This window comes from Nelumbo nucifera, chromosome 6 (genome assembly GCF_055504915.1).
Source record: "Nelumbo nucifera cultivar China Antique chromosome 6, China Antique-T2T, whole genome shotgun sequence".
NCBI classification, from domain to species: Eukaryota; Viridiplantae; Streptophyta; class Magnoliopsida; order Proteales; family Nelumbonaceae; genus Nelumbo; species Nelumbo nucifera.
Window position 1 is genome coordinate 48,026,479 of NC_142654.1, and position 15,814 is coordinate 48,042,292.

At 34.6% G+C, this 15,814-nt stretch overlaps 1 protein-coding gene across 1 annotated transcript; it reads right to left on the reverse strand.

Annotated features, from left to right (window-relative positions):
• Window positions 1-248: 248 nt before the first annotated feature.
• LOC104590356 (putative WRKY transcription factor 43) lies at window positions 249-15,546 on the reverse strand. Its single transcript, XM_010248991.3, has 2 exons — window positions 11,231-15,546; window positions 249-657 (listed from the first exon to the last, which is right to left on the reverse strand). The coding sequence occupies exons 1-2, from the start codon at window positions 11,665-11,667 to the stop codon at window positions 480-482; spliced, it is 615 nt and encodes a 204-aa protein (XP_010247293.1). The 5' UTR covers window positions 11,668-15,546; the 3' UTR covers window positions 249-479.
• Between the last annotated feature and the right edge of the window lie 268 nt (window positions 15,547-15,814).

Genomic DNA, 15,814 nt, shown 5'->3' on the forward strand with positions numbered 1-15,814 from the left:
GGCAATTTTCACTCAACAGACAATAAGTTGCGTCTTAGATCTGGGCCTAAAAAACATAAGTTCAAAATCATTCCAAACTTTTAACAAGTGGTTTTTCATCAAATCTATAGTAATGCAGATGATATGCATCTATTGATGATGATGCACAATAATTTATGAACAAGTTAAGAGTAAGTATATCGGTTTATAGCGAGGCCCATCCCCATAATATTGCAATATAACATCAAGTACTGATATTTGAAACAAAGTGAACCAAATGGAGCTGATGAACCCAGTTTTCTTTATCTCAAGTGCTAGCCAGGTTTTCTATTGGGTAAGATAGACAGGATTTGCCTTTTGATGGCATATATAGATACGGCTGCAGAAGATAAAAGGTTTACCACAGTGATATTAACCAGCATAGATTTTTTTTTCCATGTATATTTACACTGACATGACCACAGTTTATAGCAGTTTTAGTTTGTATTCTTCATATAGGCTTAGAACCTCGTGAAGAACTGCATCTGCTTCAGAAAAGGGCTTAAGCTCTCCATTAGTTTTTCACATGGGTGGTTGTGGATGCCTTCGTAAGTTGTCACGACAATGCTCGTGTCCTTTGATAGTCGTTGAACTTGCTTCTTCACGTTGCATGTGTGATGTGTGCAGCGATAATAGCTTCTTCATTTGTGTAAACAAATAAAGGGATTACAGACAAAAAACATGCTCGGGTAATCATCCATCAACATGTAAAATCGTGAAGAGAACATTAAGTGTAAATATATCAACTCAATAAACATGCTCGGAGTTTTATAAAATAATCAAGTTTAATTCACTTATCTAGATGTTGTTTGACAAGTCATTTTAGGAACATCTTCTTGTTGGACAGTTATGCCCATAGCTCCAGTCAGATTGATGTATCTTTCGACATTTATTATAAATGAATAAGGTACATAATTGATTCATGTCATTATAGTGTGTTTCTGTCTATTGACCCATAAACTGGACATTTATGAGACTCGTGTTAGCTTAGAATCTTCACAGCCGTTGGATAGATCTAAGGAGGTCTATCATGTCAAGGCTAACCTGATGCGCCACGAAGTTGGTTGGGGTGGCTTGTCTCAGCTGCTAGAGTGAGACCTGAGGTACATGTAGTGTGGGTTTTCTTGAAACCTCGAACTGGACCATTTTCCAGTATTGCCCTGGACCTTGGAGACAGATGGGCAAAACTGGAAAGTTACACCTAACCCCTAGACTCGATTATGGTACTGCACTAGGTGTTAGACAAAGTGAATGATCGGGTAATGCACTCTCTCTGATGGAAACCTAAACTACCAGCAGTTGATTTCAAATGTTGAGATTTGTTTTTGCAAAATATATATTTATATAAAGATATACATATATATAAATATTTGCAAAATGTTTTAATTCCCAGGATCCATGTGAGTAGAGAGTGCAGTATTGCACCTTGCAGCCGAGGGAGAGGTCCTCTCTTGTCAGGCAGTGTTTGATCATTATGGGCTGAGAGGTTAAGTGTAAGACCATTGAGGGTAATACCTAATGAGCTAATCTTGCATCTGCCCACAGTTCTTGGGTTTTTATAAGGTGGCTGGATCCAAGAACCATTTAATGTAAATGTTGGGTCCATTGAGAGCCCATGGAGATGGACTCAGGGGTTCACTATCTCATACAGTGAATTCGACTAGGCTTTGTAACAGCGGCTGAGCTGAACCCATGTGGCTGATGTGTAGATCAATGTTTGGGTCCCATGTCATACAAAGAGAGCCAAGTTGGCAGTAAATTAAAGAGTAAATGAGCACATAAGCTTAATGGGCCTAAGTTCCAATTCGAAGTGGGCTTAAGTTAGTTAATTAAAAATGGGGCGAATTCAGTTTTTTAAACTGATTAGGATTAGCTGAAGTATAAGATAAGTCTTATCCAGTTAAGAGTCTAGATCCAAATATAAGATTTGGATTAGGAAACTCTCTCCTAATTAGATTAGGAGGCTAATCCAAAGAATGCTATAAATAGGGGGCGAATTCTTCAGATTTAACACACAACAACAAATTGCAGAATTCTTCCCAGTGCTTGCCGCCCCTACCCAGTTCGATCTTCACTTGTGGATCTGATCAAGAAAGGTTCTTGATATTGTTTCTTGGTAAAAGAAACAATCTGAAGTCATGCTCACCAGCCCTTGCTCGATTCTTGCTGAAGAATTCAGGTTCTTGCTGAAGAACCATCATGTTGATCCTGTTTCACTACACAATGTGTCAACTTCCGTGGAAGCGGGTTTTGGTCTTCTCTTTGGGCGTGAACACGTGCGCTGGGAGTTATTGTTACTTTGTATTAGGTATATCCCTCATTCTCTTTTGGTTTCAGATTTGATCCGGTTTTGGATTCAAGAATGAACATTGAAAATGTAATTTGCTAAATTAGGGAATACGATTTCCGAGAAGGGGGAGAGAGAATTTTTGAAATTTCGCCCAACATTTCCGCATAGTTCGGCCATCCATTCGATGGATCTCCCTTCCCTTCACTTCTAACAGCCTAGATGGTCAAAAAACATACTGAGCTTCTAGGGTCTTGTCTTTAAAGATTAAGACCTTTTGGTAAGTGTGTATCTTGGTCTACCATGATCTACCATATGTGAAAACAAAGCAGTCTAGAAAATTTCCTCTTTTCTTTTTGAATATATTTTTTTTATTTTTTAATCTAGTTATTTTGTCTCTAATGAATCAACTTTCTGAATTTGATCCGTTGTTGGCCACGTCTGATGGCTTTCCTAGAGCCATACTTCATCATGATTTTAAGAGGTTTATCACGTCAGAAACCTCTCCTAAATCGTGTGCAACTAAGAAAACTCCCACCATTCTTATCACAACTCACCTATTGTTTATAGGTTTTAGAACTCACCGATTGTTGGGAGGGTTTAGACCAAAAGCAGAGACTGAAGACTTTACCTATCTTTTTATTTGAATGAAAAAAAAAAGTGGAATTACTCTGTTTTGCACAAAAAATAGTGGTGGAACTACTTTGCAGTCATTTTTTTTTAATCATATCTATTTTTTCTAATCGGGAGAGTCTGATAATCGTTTTCAGACTTTAGCCATCGGCCGTTTCTCAATCTTAGACACCAGTACATTTTCAGACGTTAATTTTCGGTTGGAGACATTATCGGAGGTCTTGGAGTTACACGTTTTTCTCGTTATCAAATTTGAGTCTCCCCCTTTACAATTTCTATCGTTTTTTCAATTTCACTCTCAATCCCCATTATTCTATTACTTTTTCATTTTCATACTCTCAGCCCCATTATTATTGTCGGTGACTCTGTCTAACAGCTTTTGGGAGTGAACGGTGTATAAAAAATTGTGAAAAACTCTTACCATAATTGATTTTTATGGCCAATGTCCAACGACACTATTCATATGTTCAGGTTGGGAAGATGAATTAGGTCGGATTGTGGATAGCCCGCTTCAGCCCGACCCATTATAATATACTTGTAGATTTTTAAACCCAGCCTAGACTGGTATTAATGACTAAATCGGTCTCATTTCATCTTCTCAAACCGGTCCATAAATAATTAATAATTTTTAATTGTAACTAATAACAATTATTAATTATAACTGAGTGGTTTTAACTACTAACCTGGTGATGTTTTAACTACTAATTAATACTTTTTAATTATTAACTAATAATAACCAATTATTACTATTACTTTCTCAAAATAATTAATGATATTTAAAACTAGTCCAAAAATAATTGTTCAATATTTATTTTAAATGTTGTCAATTAGTAATTCAATAATTGTAATAATTTTCATTCAAGCTTTAGTAATTTTTACTTATTTGATTTAGTGTTCTCAGTAATTAGTTATTAATGTTATTTCAGTAATTTTAATATTTATTTTTTACTTGTATTAAATATATCAATAGTTAATATTTTCAATTATTCAATACTATTAATTTTTTAGTTATTCAATGATTTTAATATTTTTATTAAAATTATTATTATTATTATTGTCAATAATTAATATTTTCAGTTATTAAATATTTAATATTTCAATAATATTTTTAATTCATAATATAGTATTAAACATATTGATTTTATAATTATTTTTTAAATTAATATTATTTTCAGAATTAATATGAATGGTTTCATAATTAATTATTCACAATACCAAATAATTATTGAATCATTTAAAAAATTCAAATTACTGAAAATGACCTATATTTTTCAAATTAAATACTGAATAATCATTTTGAAATCTGAAAATACTAAAATTTCTGAAGATATGAAATAATTACCAAATTTCTTAAGAAATTTTCCGTAAAATTATCATAAAATTATTGAAAATAGCAAAAATAATTACGAACTCATATTTACTAATTAATTACAGAAAATAATTACTGAACACTACTACAAATTTTGAAATATGAAAATTCAAAATATTTACTGAAAATTCTGATAATTAGTGAGAATAAATATTGACAAGAAATTACTTAATATAATTATGAAAAATATCAAAATTACTGAAAATTTCTAAAAGTTTTAAAATTCCTAAAATATCTGAAAGTATTGAATAATTTTAAAAATTCAAAATATAAACTGAAAAATCCGTTAATTAGTGAGAATAATTATTGAAAATAATTACTTAAAGTAATTCTGAAAAATCAGAAAATAGATGAAAGTACTGAATAATTTTAAAAATTCAAAATATTTACTGAAAATTCCAATAATTAGTGATAATAAATATTGAAAATAATTACCTAAAATAATTCTAAAAAATCTAAAAGTTACTGAAAAAATTGTGCGGGCTCAAATTGGGACAGGTTGGGCTCGGGCTACCCAAGGCCTCAATCCAAGCCCACTCTCAGTTTAGTTTGGGCCTAGGTTTTTTAATCCAAGACCAGCTTGCAATTTAAAAACTCAAGCCCGATTGAGTTGGTTAGGCTCACTCAAATTGCACCCCTATCTCATTTTGCTTTAAGTTCTTTTAATAAAGTTCGTGCACTGCACGGGTCCCTACTAATTTCCTCCTAAATGATGATGGTGAAGACAGTATGGTATGACAAGTATGACAAGTATGAGTCCCCGTCAATTAATTTAAAGTGTTGCATCCTCCAACTCTAAAATAGTCTCACCTCAAGCCAATATGGAAATGGTTTTTTTTTTGAAAGGAATATAGAAATGGGTTGGGTTCACTTGACACAGTTTCCTTATTTTTTATTGTTTCTAAGAAAAAATGTGCCCACATCTCAGGATTTGGGACAATGTTATTTTTTCGGTATTACATATTACACATGAAAGGTGGCGATAGATTAGTGAGGTCTATTGACTATTGTTGGGTCCAGACGATTAATCATCTGTATTTGTTATTTTGAGAGCTTTCCAAGAGTTTACTGGGGACATCGAGTTCATCAAATCATGTTTCAAGATGATTCTTGGCCAAAATATCTCAATGATAAACAGATTAGTCCTTGATGGTGGGGGATCCAGACCAATCAATGAGTCTGTGAATTTAATCCAAAGGTCTTACTGCCATTAAAAGTGTTAATGAAGGTGTGTAACTTTTGTTTAAATAAATTACTCAATAATTTTAAGGAAAAAAATGTATCTTGAAAAACTTTTCTCCTCATTCAAATCCCTTCCATTAAGTCTTATATTTAATGTATTGACTATTAGATAGTGTATGCCCTTAGCTCTAATCAAATTGATGTACATATACATTTATTCTAAATGAATAAAAGTACATTATTGTTTTATGTTGATATTGATATGTTTTTGTATAATTACCCCTTAAATTGGACATCTATGTAATTCATTTTAACTTAAAATGTTCTTATCCATTAGATAGACTTGGGGAGTTTATCCTACCAAGGCTGACACTGATGTGCTACCAAAGGAGCTATGACAGTTTGTCTCAGCTACTAGAATTAGACTCGAAGCAAATGCAGTGCATGTTTGGATGAAACATTAAACCCGGTCCATTTTCCAGTTATGCCTTGGACTTTGAGATTGATATGGACAAAACTGAACAGTTACACATAACCCCTAAACTTGATTATGGTACTACACTAGGTGTTGGATTTGGTTGTCTTTGATGTGCTAATTAGTGAGATCCATCAATGGTCAAAACTTAGGTATGTTGGGGCATTTTGAGAATTCACCTAAGAGGGTGATCATAGTGAGAAGATTGGTCCCTTTGTCAGACAAAGTAAATGATAGGGTTTATATTCTTTCTAATGAAACCTAAACTATTGGTAGTGGATTTCAACTGTGTTTGAGATTTGGTTTTGCAAAATAATTTATATGATATGTATATTAATGTTTTATAAAAAATGATTGCAAAAAGGTTTTAATTCTCCATCTGAGTAGAGAGTGTGACACCAAAGAATTTGGGGTAGCTTGTCTCAGCTGCTAGGGTTAGACTCGAAGCACATGTAGTGCGTATTTGGATGAAACACTAAACCCGATCCATTTTCCAGTTATGCCCTGGACTTTGAAGATTGATATGGGCAAAACTGAAAAGTTACATATAACCCCTAGACTTGATTATGGTACAACATTAAGTGTTGGATTGGTTTGTCTTTGATGTGCCAATCAATGAAATCCATCAATGGTCAAAACCTAGGTATGTTGGGGCAGTTTGAGAATTCACCTAAGAAGTTGGGGCAACTTGTCTCAGCTGCTAGGATTAGACTCGAAGCACAGGCAGCACGTGTTTGGATGAAACACTAAACCTGGTCCATTTTCTAATTATGCCCTGGACCTTGGGGATTGATATGGGCAAAACTGGAAAGTTACACATAACCCCTTGACTTGATTATGGTACTACACTAGGTGTTGGATTGGACTGTCTTTGATGTGCCAATCAGTGAGATCCATCAATGGTCAAAACCTAGGTATGTGGGGGCAGTTTGATAATTCACCTAAGTGGGTGATCATAGTGGTAGGATTGGTCCCTTTGTTAGACAAACTGAATGATAGGGTTTACATTCTTTCTGATAAAAACCTAAACTATTGGTAATGGATTTCAATTATGTCTGATATTTGGTTTTGCAAAATATATTTATATGATATGTATATTATTTTTTTATGAAAAATGTTTACAAAAAGATTTTAATTCTCGAAATCCATCTGAGTAGAGAGTGTGACACTACACCTTGCAGTTAGGGAAGAGGTATTTCCCTGTTTGGTGGTGTTTGATCATTATGGGCCGAGATGTTAAGTGTAAAAGACCATTAGAGGGATGATTACCTGATGGACTTTATCTTACTTAAGTCCATTATCCTTAGATCTTCATAGGATGGCTGAATTTAAGGATCAAAGTGTAGATGTTTGGCCCATTTTGAGTCCATAGTGATGTACTCAGGGGTTCACTGTGTTTAGCAGTGAATTTGGCTAAGCCTTTTCACAGAGGCTAAGGCGAACCCATATGGACTTATCTTAGGTCATTGTGGGGTCCCACACCATACAAATCAGGCAAAAGTTGGCCATGCAACACCCTTGGGTTGGGAATCATATAACTGATGGGCCTAAGGCCCATAATTAATATGATTAATTAAGCTGGCACATGACAACTTAAGCCATGGGGTGAATCTGGGTCTGGAGCACCTAATCTTATAAGAAAATAAGGTATATCTCTAATTAGAGTCCATATCTAATTTAGATCTAGATTATCTCATAATTAGATTAGGAGATAGCTCCATAAGAGATTATAAAAGAGGAGGGGGCTGACCAGTCCAAGAGAGCTTCATATTTTGGCAGTTTCTAATTTTTGCAAGAAAAATTCAGGGAATATCAGGCTCATCATCCTTAGTTCGATCCAAGCAATTATAATTTTAGTTTTGTTGAAAACTATGTTGCTGAATCAGTTTCACCTATACACTGCGCCATCATCAGTAGAGGCTAGTTTTAGGACTGATTTGGAAGTGAACTTCCACCTTAGAATCTGCATTTGTGGTATCCGTATTATGTATACATCTCCCTTTTTGTTTGGTTTCAAATCTAGTCTGATTCAATGCAAGACCGATCTTGAAAAATGCAGTTTTTCAAAACATAGGGAATTTGATTCCCAAAAGATTAGGAAATTTTTGAAATTTTGCCCAACCATTTAGAATGGTTTGACTATCCATATTATGGATGCTAACCCTTCCAACTCCCAATAACATTCATTGAATCATATTCTTAACTAGAATATCCCTATTTTTGAATTTGATCCTTCTAATTTTAAGGACATAAAATGTAATTTGAACTACTACATCTCCTTATTCAATTCCCTCTCATTAAGTCTTATATTTAGGGTATTAACTCTCATTCTTTCATTAATCCTATATGTAAGCTATTCTTCACACACACACACAAAAAGAAAAATCTATTAAGTAGATCTACATCCAAAACTTTCAAGGATATAAAATACATGCTTTTTAAAATTTATCAAAAAATGAAACTATTTTTTCATCATGGTGGAGAATAAGGAATTCAACCATCTAGGTAAAGTGGGCTAATGCATGATGTTATAATTAAATAAAAATTTTTAAAATAAAAATATAGAAAAATTGGGTACACCTCTAATGTTTTATATATATTAATCATATTAAATAATAATAACGTGATAAATAATAATTGTTCTTATTGATGTTGGAATGAAATATAGATTTAAAACCAATCCAAAAATAAAATTATTTGTGGTGGTGGATAAAAAATTCAACCTTTTGAATCAACTATGCCAACCATTGATATCATAATTAAATAAAAATAAAAGAAGATAAATAACACAAAAGCATTATGTAATAATACAAAAAAATTGTAAATAACATTTAAACACCTATCTAATATTCTATATCAATCATATTAAAGAAAATAAGTGTGATAAATAATAAACTATAGATGCTTTATTAATGTTGGAAATAAAATATAAAATTTAAAACCAACCCAAAATTGAATTTGTTTTCCTGGTGGTGAGTTAACAATTCAACCTTTTAGGTCATATTTGTCAACCTTTGATTCATAATTAAATAATACAGATTTAAAAAAGATAAAAATATAAAAAAATGAAAAGAATATAGAAACTCTATAGAAAACATTTGGACACAAGAATTATTTATGACCTTTTTATTGATGATGTCAATAAAATATAAAACCCAAGAATGAAATTGTTTTCCTGTTTGGTGGTAGATTAACAATTCAACATTTCAAGTCAAATGTATTAACTCGTTAAGGTATAATTAAATAATAAAAATTAAAAAGATAAAAACACAAAAACTATATAAATTATGTAGAAAACATTTCGGTATATCTCTAATATTTTATATTAGTGAAACTTATTAAAGAAAAATAAGTGTGACAAAATAAGAATAACTTTGATAGACATAGAAATATAAAATATTTTGGAAACATATTATATACTATTATCATCACCATCAAAATTTGTCACGCACACACTTACTAATGATATATGTCCATACTTAATTTCTTGTTTGAATCGACAATATTACTAGTCCAAATAATGTTTAAAATATAGATTTTCAAATGATGGAAAGAAGAGTAGTGGGATTTTAAGCAAAGGAAATAATTAGGGGTGCAAATTGGGCGGGCTAGGCAGGGCTTAAGCTCAACCTAGGCCCAACCCTAAGAATTGGGAGTAGGGCCTGAGCCCAAGGTCAAGCCCGAATTGTTCAATCTAAGCTCAGCCCGCATAAAATTTGATGCACTCGGGTTGGGCTTGGTTCTTGACCAGGCTCGGATTGGTCAATTAGTCTACACTAAAATTTGATATAAATGTATATTTATATGAAATGCATGTATCAAAATGTATGGTTTACAAAAAGATGTATGCATTTGTATTTATTCAAATATGTGTTTATATATATAGATAGATAGAAAGATAGATATATGCACATAATTGGGTTAGGCTCGAGTTAGGAGAAGGTTAGGTCGAGCTCAATCAAGTTAGACCTACCTAAGGATTAAACTTGGACCCAACCCAAACTTTTTGGCACAGGCCCAACTTAAGGACTGAAAATCTAAAACCAACCTGTGTAAAATTGTGGGTTGGGCCCGCCCAAATTGCATGCAATTGATATTTGTGAATGTCTATCTTGTAAGGTTGATTTTTTTTTTCTTCCTTTTCTTCCTTAAACTTGACAAAATAATCTTCATTTCCTGCAATAGGTTTTATTCTTTAAGAAGTCCCCTCACACAAAAGTCTATTGGGCTTGAAGCATGGACAATCACACACCCTCATACCTTCTACTGAAATTTAATTAATTATAATGGGGTACCGGGAACTGAATACCGAACTGCTTGATCAAACAGGCTTTAATACCACGTCCAAAAACCTTTCAACCTAAATACTTAAGCTGAGTTACATGAATAGGCTTTCATTCTCTAACACAGCTTAACAGCTTAATTGTTTCATTACTGTCACAAATTATAATAACTGCTAGGAGTCATGTATCATATTTATACAGGGGCAAAGCCTGGGGGTGGCGGAGGGGGAGACATTGCCCTAGAGAGAGGACAAAAATAGGACAGCACATAGAAGTAACTTTACGTGGCATACATGTATCTAAAAGTACTTTTATTAGATGGAGCAGAAATTTCTAAGAAACAAAACGAAGTTACTTTTCACTTCATTAGAACGATTTTCTGTTATTATTCTATCCTTGCCAACTTCTACTTTTAGTTAGCCTTCAGGAAAGCACTTTGCTATTGTGCTTCAGGAAGCAAATATACAAAAGGTTATCCAAACAAACCTCAGTTACCTTTCCTAATATCATAGCTTTGAAACCATTTACGTAATAGCTATTTAACGCAAACATTCGTGCATGGTGCAGTGCACAAACTTCTATATGATAATCATTTAATTGGAACTTTATTGGAAGACTGCTATTAGATTTAGATATATTTTTAATGTTATGGTACTGATGTTATGATTTATTTTTCATGGAGAAGAGACCTCTGAAACTACGGATACTATTATATGATTAATATATAATTGATCTAATGGATTCACTTATTCCTTACATGGTTTCTGGATAACTACCTGCATTGCGGAGATCGGTAGCTTTTATCTATCAAGCTAGAATGGGTTCTAAGATTGAACAAACTTGAAGTTTGGAGATAATTTGAAGGCAATTTACCGAAGAATAGATGAAAGAATTAATGACGTAGTGGTCCTAGTGCTTTTTGTTCAGACTGATCAGAAATATATCTTAATATCTATGATTGTTCAGACTGATCAGGAATATACCTGGGATAGCTGCTGTTCTTGACAGCTTTCTGGCCGTATTTTCTCCAGCGGAAACCATCGTCAAGGATATCCTCTGTACTCCGCGTCTGGAACGCAAGCCTCGGCCGACTTGCTTTCTTAGTCCTGCTCGCTCTTGCCTTATCTTTACCACCCTTTTCTTCTTCGATTTGGTTTCCAGTTGTTACAGCTGCACTCGCCAATAATGGCTTCTGTTCGCCAAATCCTAACGAACCGGAGAGGAGGCTAACCCAGTCTATGTCGGGTATGATTTGGGAATCCTGTTGGTGAGGCTGATGCAGTAGAATTGGAAGAGGAGTAGGTGGTGGTGGTGGGTGCAATAAGGTGGATCCAAGCGCCGATGAAGGTGTGAAGAAGTAAGATGGATTAATGTGGGAGGGTGGCAGTGGTGGCAACGGCGGTGGGGCTTCTCCTTCCATGGACAGGGCTCCACTGTGAAAGGATTCACGAGTTCTATTTGTAAAGGAGAAGAGAGAAATTATCTTTGCCGCATGCAGATGGTGGAAGGTGAGAAGGGGTTGGACTGACCCACACACACAGAGAGAGAGAGATTCTTAAATAGTTGAAACCATGGGAGGCAAGTTTGTTCTCTCTTCTTACACCCAAAAGGCCAACCAAACCCACCTACTTTCACCTGCCCTATCCTATGTAAAGGAGAGATGTGCCGTATCGTTATCACCAAAGCAAGGGCAGGGTGTATTACATCTAGGGGTGTTGTTGATTATGGTCCAAACTGCCAAAACCGGAGGAGGAGCGAACCAAACTGAAATTGATGGTTTGATTTGGTCCGGTCTTAAAAGCGGTCTATCTGTTCTGCAAAATTTTAAAATTTTGATTTACAGTTTTGGTCCGGTTTTCTCAATTTTAGAAACCAAACTAGACCATAAACCAAAATAAATCAAATTATTAATATATAATATACATAATATAATTATATATTATATGGCATTTATTAACAATTCAATGTTGTATTAAAAACTGGATCTATCCCATTTCTATACTAAAACAGTTTGGTTTGGTCTAATTTTTTTTTTTTTTCAAGACTGGACCGGACCATGTACACCCTCTAACTAATCTCTGCTCTCTCTCTCTATCTCTCTCTATGTCAATATATTAATATAACGAGGCATGGCATTCTTTTGAGTCTTAGAAACATGTACCGTGTCCCCCAGAATAAGTTATCTGATCACGTTTTGTTGACCAACCGGTTCGATTGTTCATCTTTGACTGGTCTGTCACCCTTCCGATGTGCTAGAAACTGTCCCTGGATTTTGTTTTCAGGGTGTTTTAAATTAAACTGCCTCTACACCCTTCGCAAAGGTGAAGGGACTGACCAAACGATCAATAATTAAAGGTCAATCAAACCCTTTCAAGAGCTGATACATCAAACTGATCTCTGTGGGGAAAATAATAGCTCTAATGGAACGGTATATTTTCAAATCCTGAGTTCCTAACAACTATTATCACGTCGCGTCGCGTCGTGTTAGACTCAGCTCTGGGGTCGCTGAATGGTTGTTTTGGTTTTTAAACTAAAATTAATTGCAACTTAAAAAAAAAAGGGTAAATTATAAAGACCCCCTTGTACTATGGGGTCAGTGATAAATTCCCCTCTGTGCTTTTTTTTGCAACAAAGACTCTCCTGAATTTTAGCTGTTAGACAAAGATTCCCTTTGACCGTTAAGTTAGATGATAGAAAGTGTTAAATTATCAAAATACCCCACTAAACTCTTTCAATTTTCTTTTTTTTTGTTTTTTTTTTTTCTCTTAAAACTTATTTCTCCTAAAAGCAATCGAAAATTTTCCAATTAACGCATTGGTCCAATCATGATAGGAGAAAAATAAAGTCCAACTCAACTCTGTTTAAACTTTAAACTTGGTCATGTAAAACCCAAAGCACCATACACAGTAATAAGATAAAGTCCGACATGCTTTTTATGGTCATCTTAGTGTAGGGAAAATAATAAAACTATAAAAGAGTCCTCGAAAGTTGTTTATTACCATTACTCATGATTTACAACTGCTAGCTTATTTCCTGGGTTTCTTTTTTTATGAATGAAATTGCTATTTTCACTATGTTTCTAAAGAAAGGCTCATCTTTCAGGATACTGTATATTTTTAAAGCTATTCGGGTTTGTATTTCGAACTGAAAGTGGAAAAGCACAAGAACCCATCAAGGCTCTCTCTCCTTACCTCAGAAGTGTGGCATCTTTCGAGCGCAGAAACTGAACCTCCGATTGGCACAAAGCTGTCAACCCGCAGTGGTAGAGAATCTTCTTGGATTTGTGAGAAAGAAGAAAGAAAGAATAAAGATCCCGCAACTTTTTCTTTTCCTTGTTCAAAGCTGAATTGAGGAATCAAGATAGATTCCAACTTTCAGAGCTTCGAGAGGCTGGTTTGAGAGAGAGAGAGGAGAATCCAAGCCAAGCCAGAGCTCTCAAGTCTTCAACCAGAAGAGACACCAGTTCAAGGTCACTATTGCCAGCTAGATGTGCGTTACCAAAGAAGGAAGAGAGAAAGAGAGCAGGTGAAGACCAATTTAATTACAATCTCCAAAATTAAATCCTCATTCACCATTGCCATTTGCAAGTAATAAAAGAACCACGTGTTTCCCCTACCCCTCTTTCTATAAAGCATTAAACTACCATTTATTACCGCCTACCCAATCACCAAAAAATTCACAAGCAACCGTGCAGGAACAAAGACCATGACGACTCTTTGTCTTTGTTCTACTGTTCTGTCTCTGCATCTCAAGAATTGGGGTTTTGGGTTTCTGAAATTCTTGCCGTTAAACCCTGTCCTTTTTAGTTGTTTGACAGAGCACAGGGAGGGGGGAGAAAGAAAGTCAAGAAGAACCAAAACCAAAAGTAGAATAATAAGGAACTGATTTCCAAGGAGGGGGAGGAGAAAAAACAACAACCCAGTTGATGTCTGTTGTGTTAGAGCTGAGGTGGTGGGTGCACGAGTTACGAGAGAAGTTGCCATCGAGGTGGTGGAGTCATGCACGCACTCAATGTTGGTTTAAACATTTCACTTGTCAAAATAAAAATAAGTTGTGGCAGTTATGGCCAAGAGTAACGGAAAAACAGAGGAAAGCAGGAGCCGCTGTTCGTGTATCCTGAGGTCAGTGAAGATGAACAGTGTTTTTCTTCCAATTGTAAGAATAGTTATTACAATAGTAGTATGGGAATTAAAAAATATTATAATGGCAGATTTCAACGGAAAGCTAACGGAAGGGGGTCTTTGTTTTATAGTCATAGTATAGGGGGGTCTTTGTCACAAAACAAAATATAGGGGGGTCTTTGTAATTTACCCTAAAAAACCAACTATCTCTTCGAAAAAACCAACACATTTTTTTTCTGATGTAACCAATTGATTTTGTTTTAGAAAATAAAATCATTTTACATTGGTGAATATCCCTTAAACGTAGGACTGTCAATGGATCGAGTCTATCTAACAGAATCAAATTGATCGGACTAATAATGTTAGGTGTCGTTTGATTGCACTTTTTAGATGTCTAAATCTGAAAAGTTTGTTTTTCAGATACCTTGCTTTGTTTGTTATTACCTCTTATTACAAATCTGAAATTGGATTTCAGATCTTAATTTCTTAGAGGTGGAGAAACTGCTTAATGTGCTCAGAACTAATTCAGAGGTGTATAAAAGACATAAATACCCTTAAAGAAATTTTAATATTACATATTTTTGTCCTTTCATGTAAATCTAATCGAACACTCACTTTGAACTGAACGAAGCTCCACCGCCACCACCGCCGCTGCACTCTCTATTTCTCTCTCCAGCGGCGGTGGTTCTTCTCTCTCGCTCTTGCTCTCTCTCCACCCTGTCTTCCGCCACCACATCGAGGGTTCTTCTCTCTCGCCCTCGCTCTCTCTCCGCCCTGTCTTCCGCCATTGCCGCTGCGGTTCTTCTCTCGCTCTCTCGATCTCTCTCACTCTGCCATGTCTTCCACCACCGCCACAGCAGTTCTCTCGCTCTCTCGATCTCTCTCTCTCCGGCTTGTCTTCCGCCACCGCCACTGTAAGTTGCAGCAATGGCTCTCTCTCTCTCTCTCCCTGTCTTCCTACTCTTGCTCTTGCTCTCTCTCCCTCCCTCATGTCTTCCCACCACCACCACCGCCGCTGCAACTTGCAGCGGTGGCTCTCTCCCCCTGTCTTCTCTCTCTCTCTCTCTCTCTGTCTTTCACCGTAATTTTTATTAATTATTAATTATTTTATTATTTTTATTAAACATTAATTATTTATTATTAAATTTACTTATGTTATTTATTATCTATTAAATATTTTTATTAACTAATAATTTTTAATTATTTTATTAATTTTTAAAAATTATTTTAATTTTTGTTTGTATAAATTATAAATTATTAATTATTTTAATATTTTTATAGTCATTAATTATATTTTAATTGTTTCATTTACTAATTAATAATTAATAATTTATTATTTTTTATTTGTATTGTTTCAATATTATTTTAAGGTTAAAAATTATTTTTTATGAGATAATGTAAATTGAACTCAACATTTTCAAATAATATGTTTTAGGGGTAAAATAG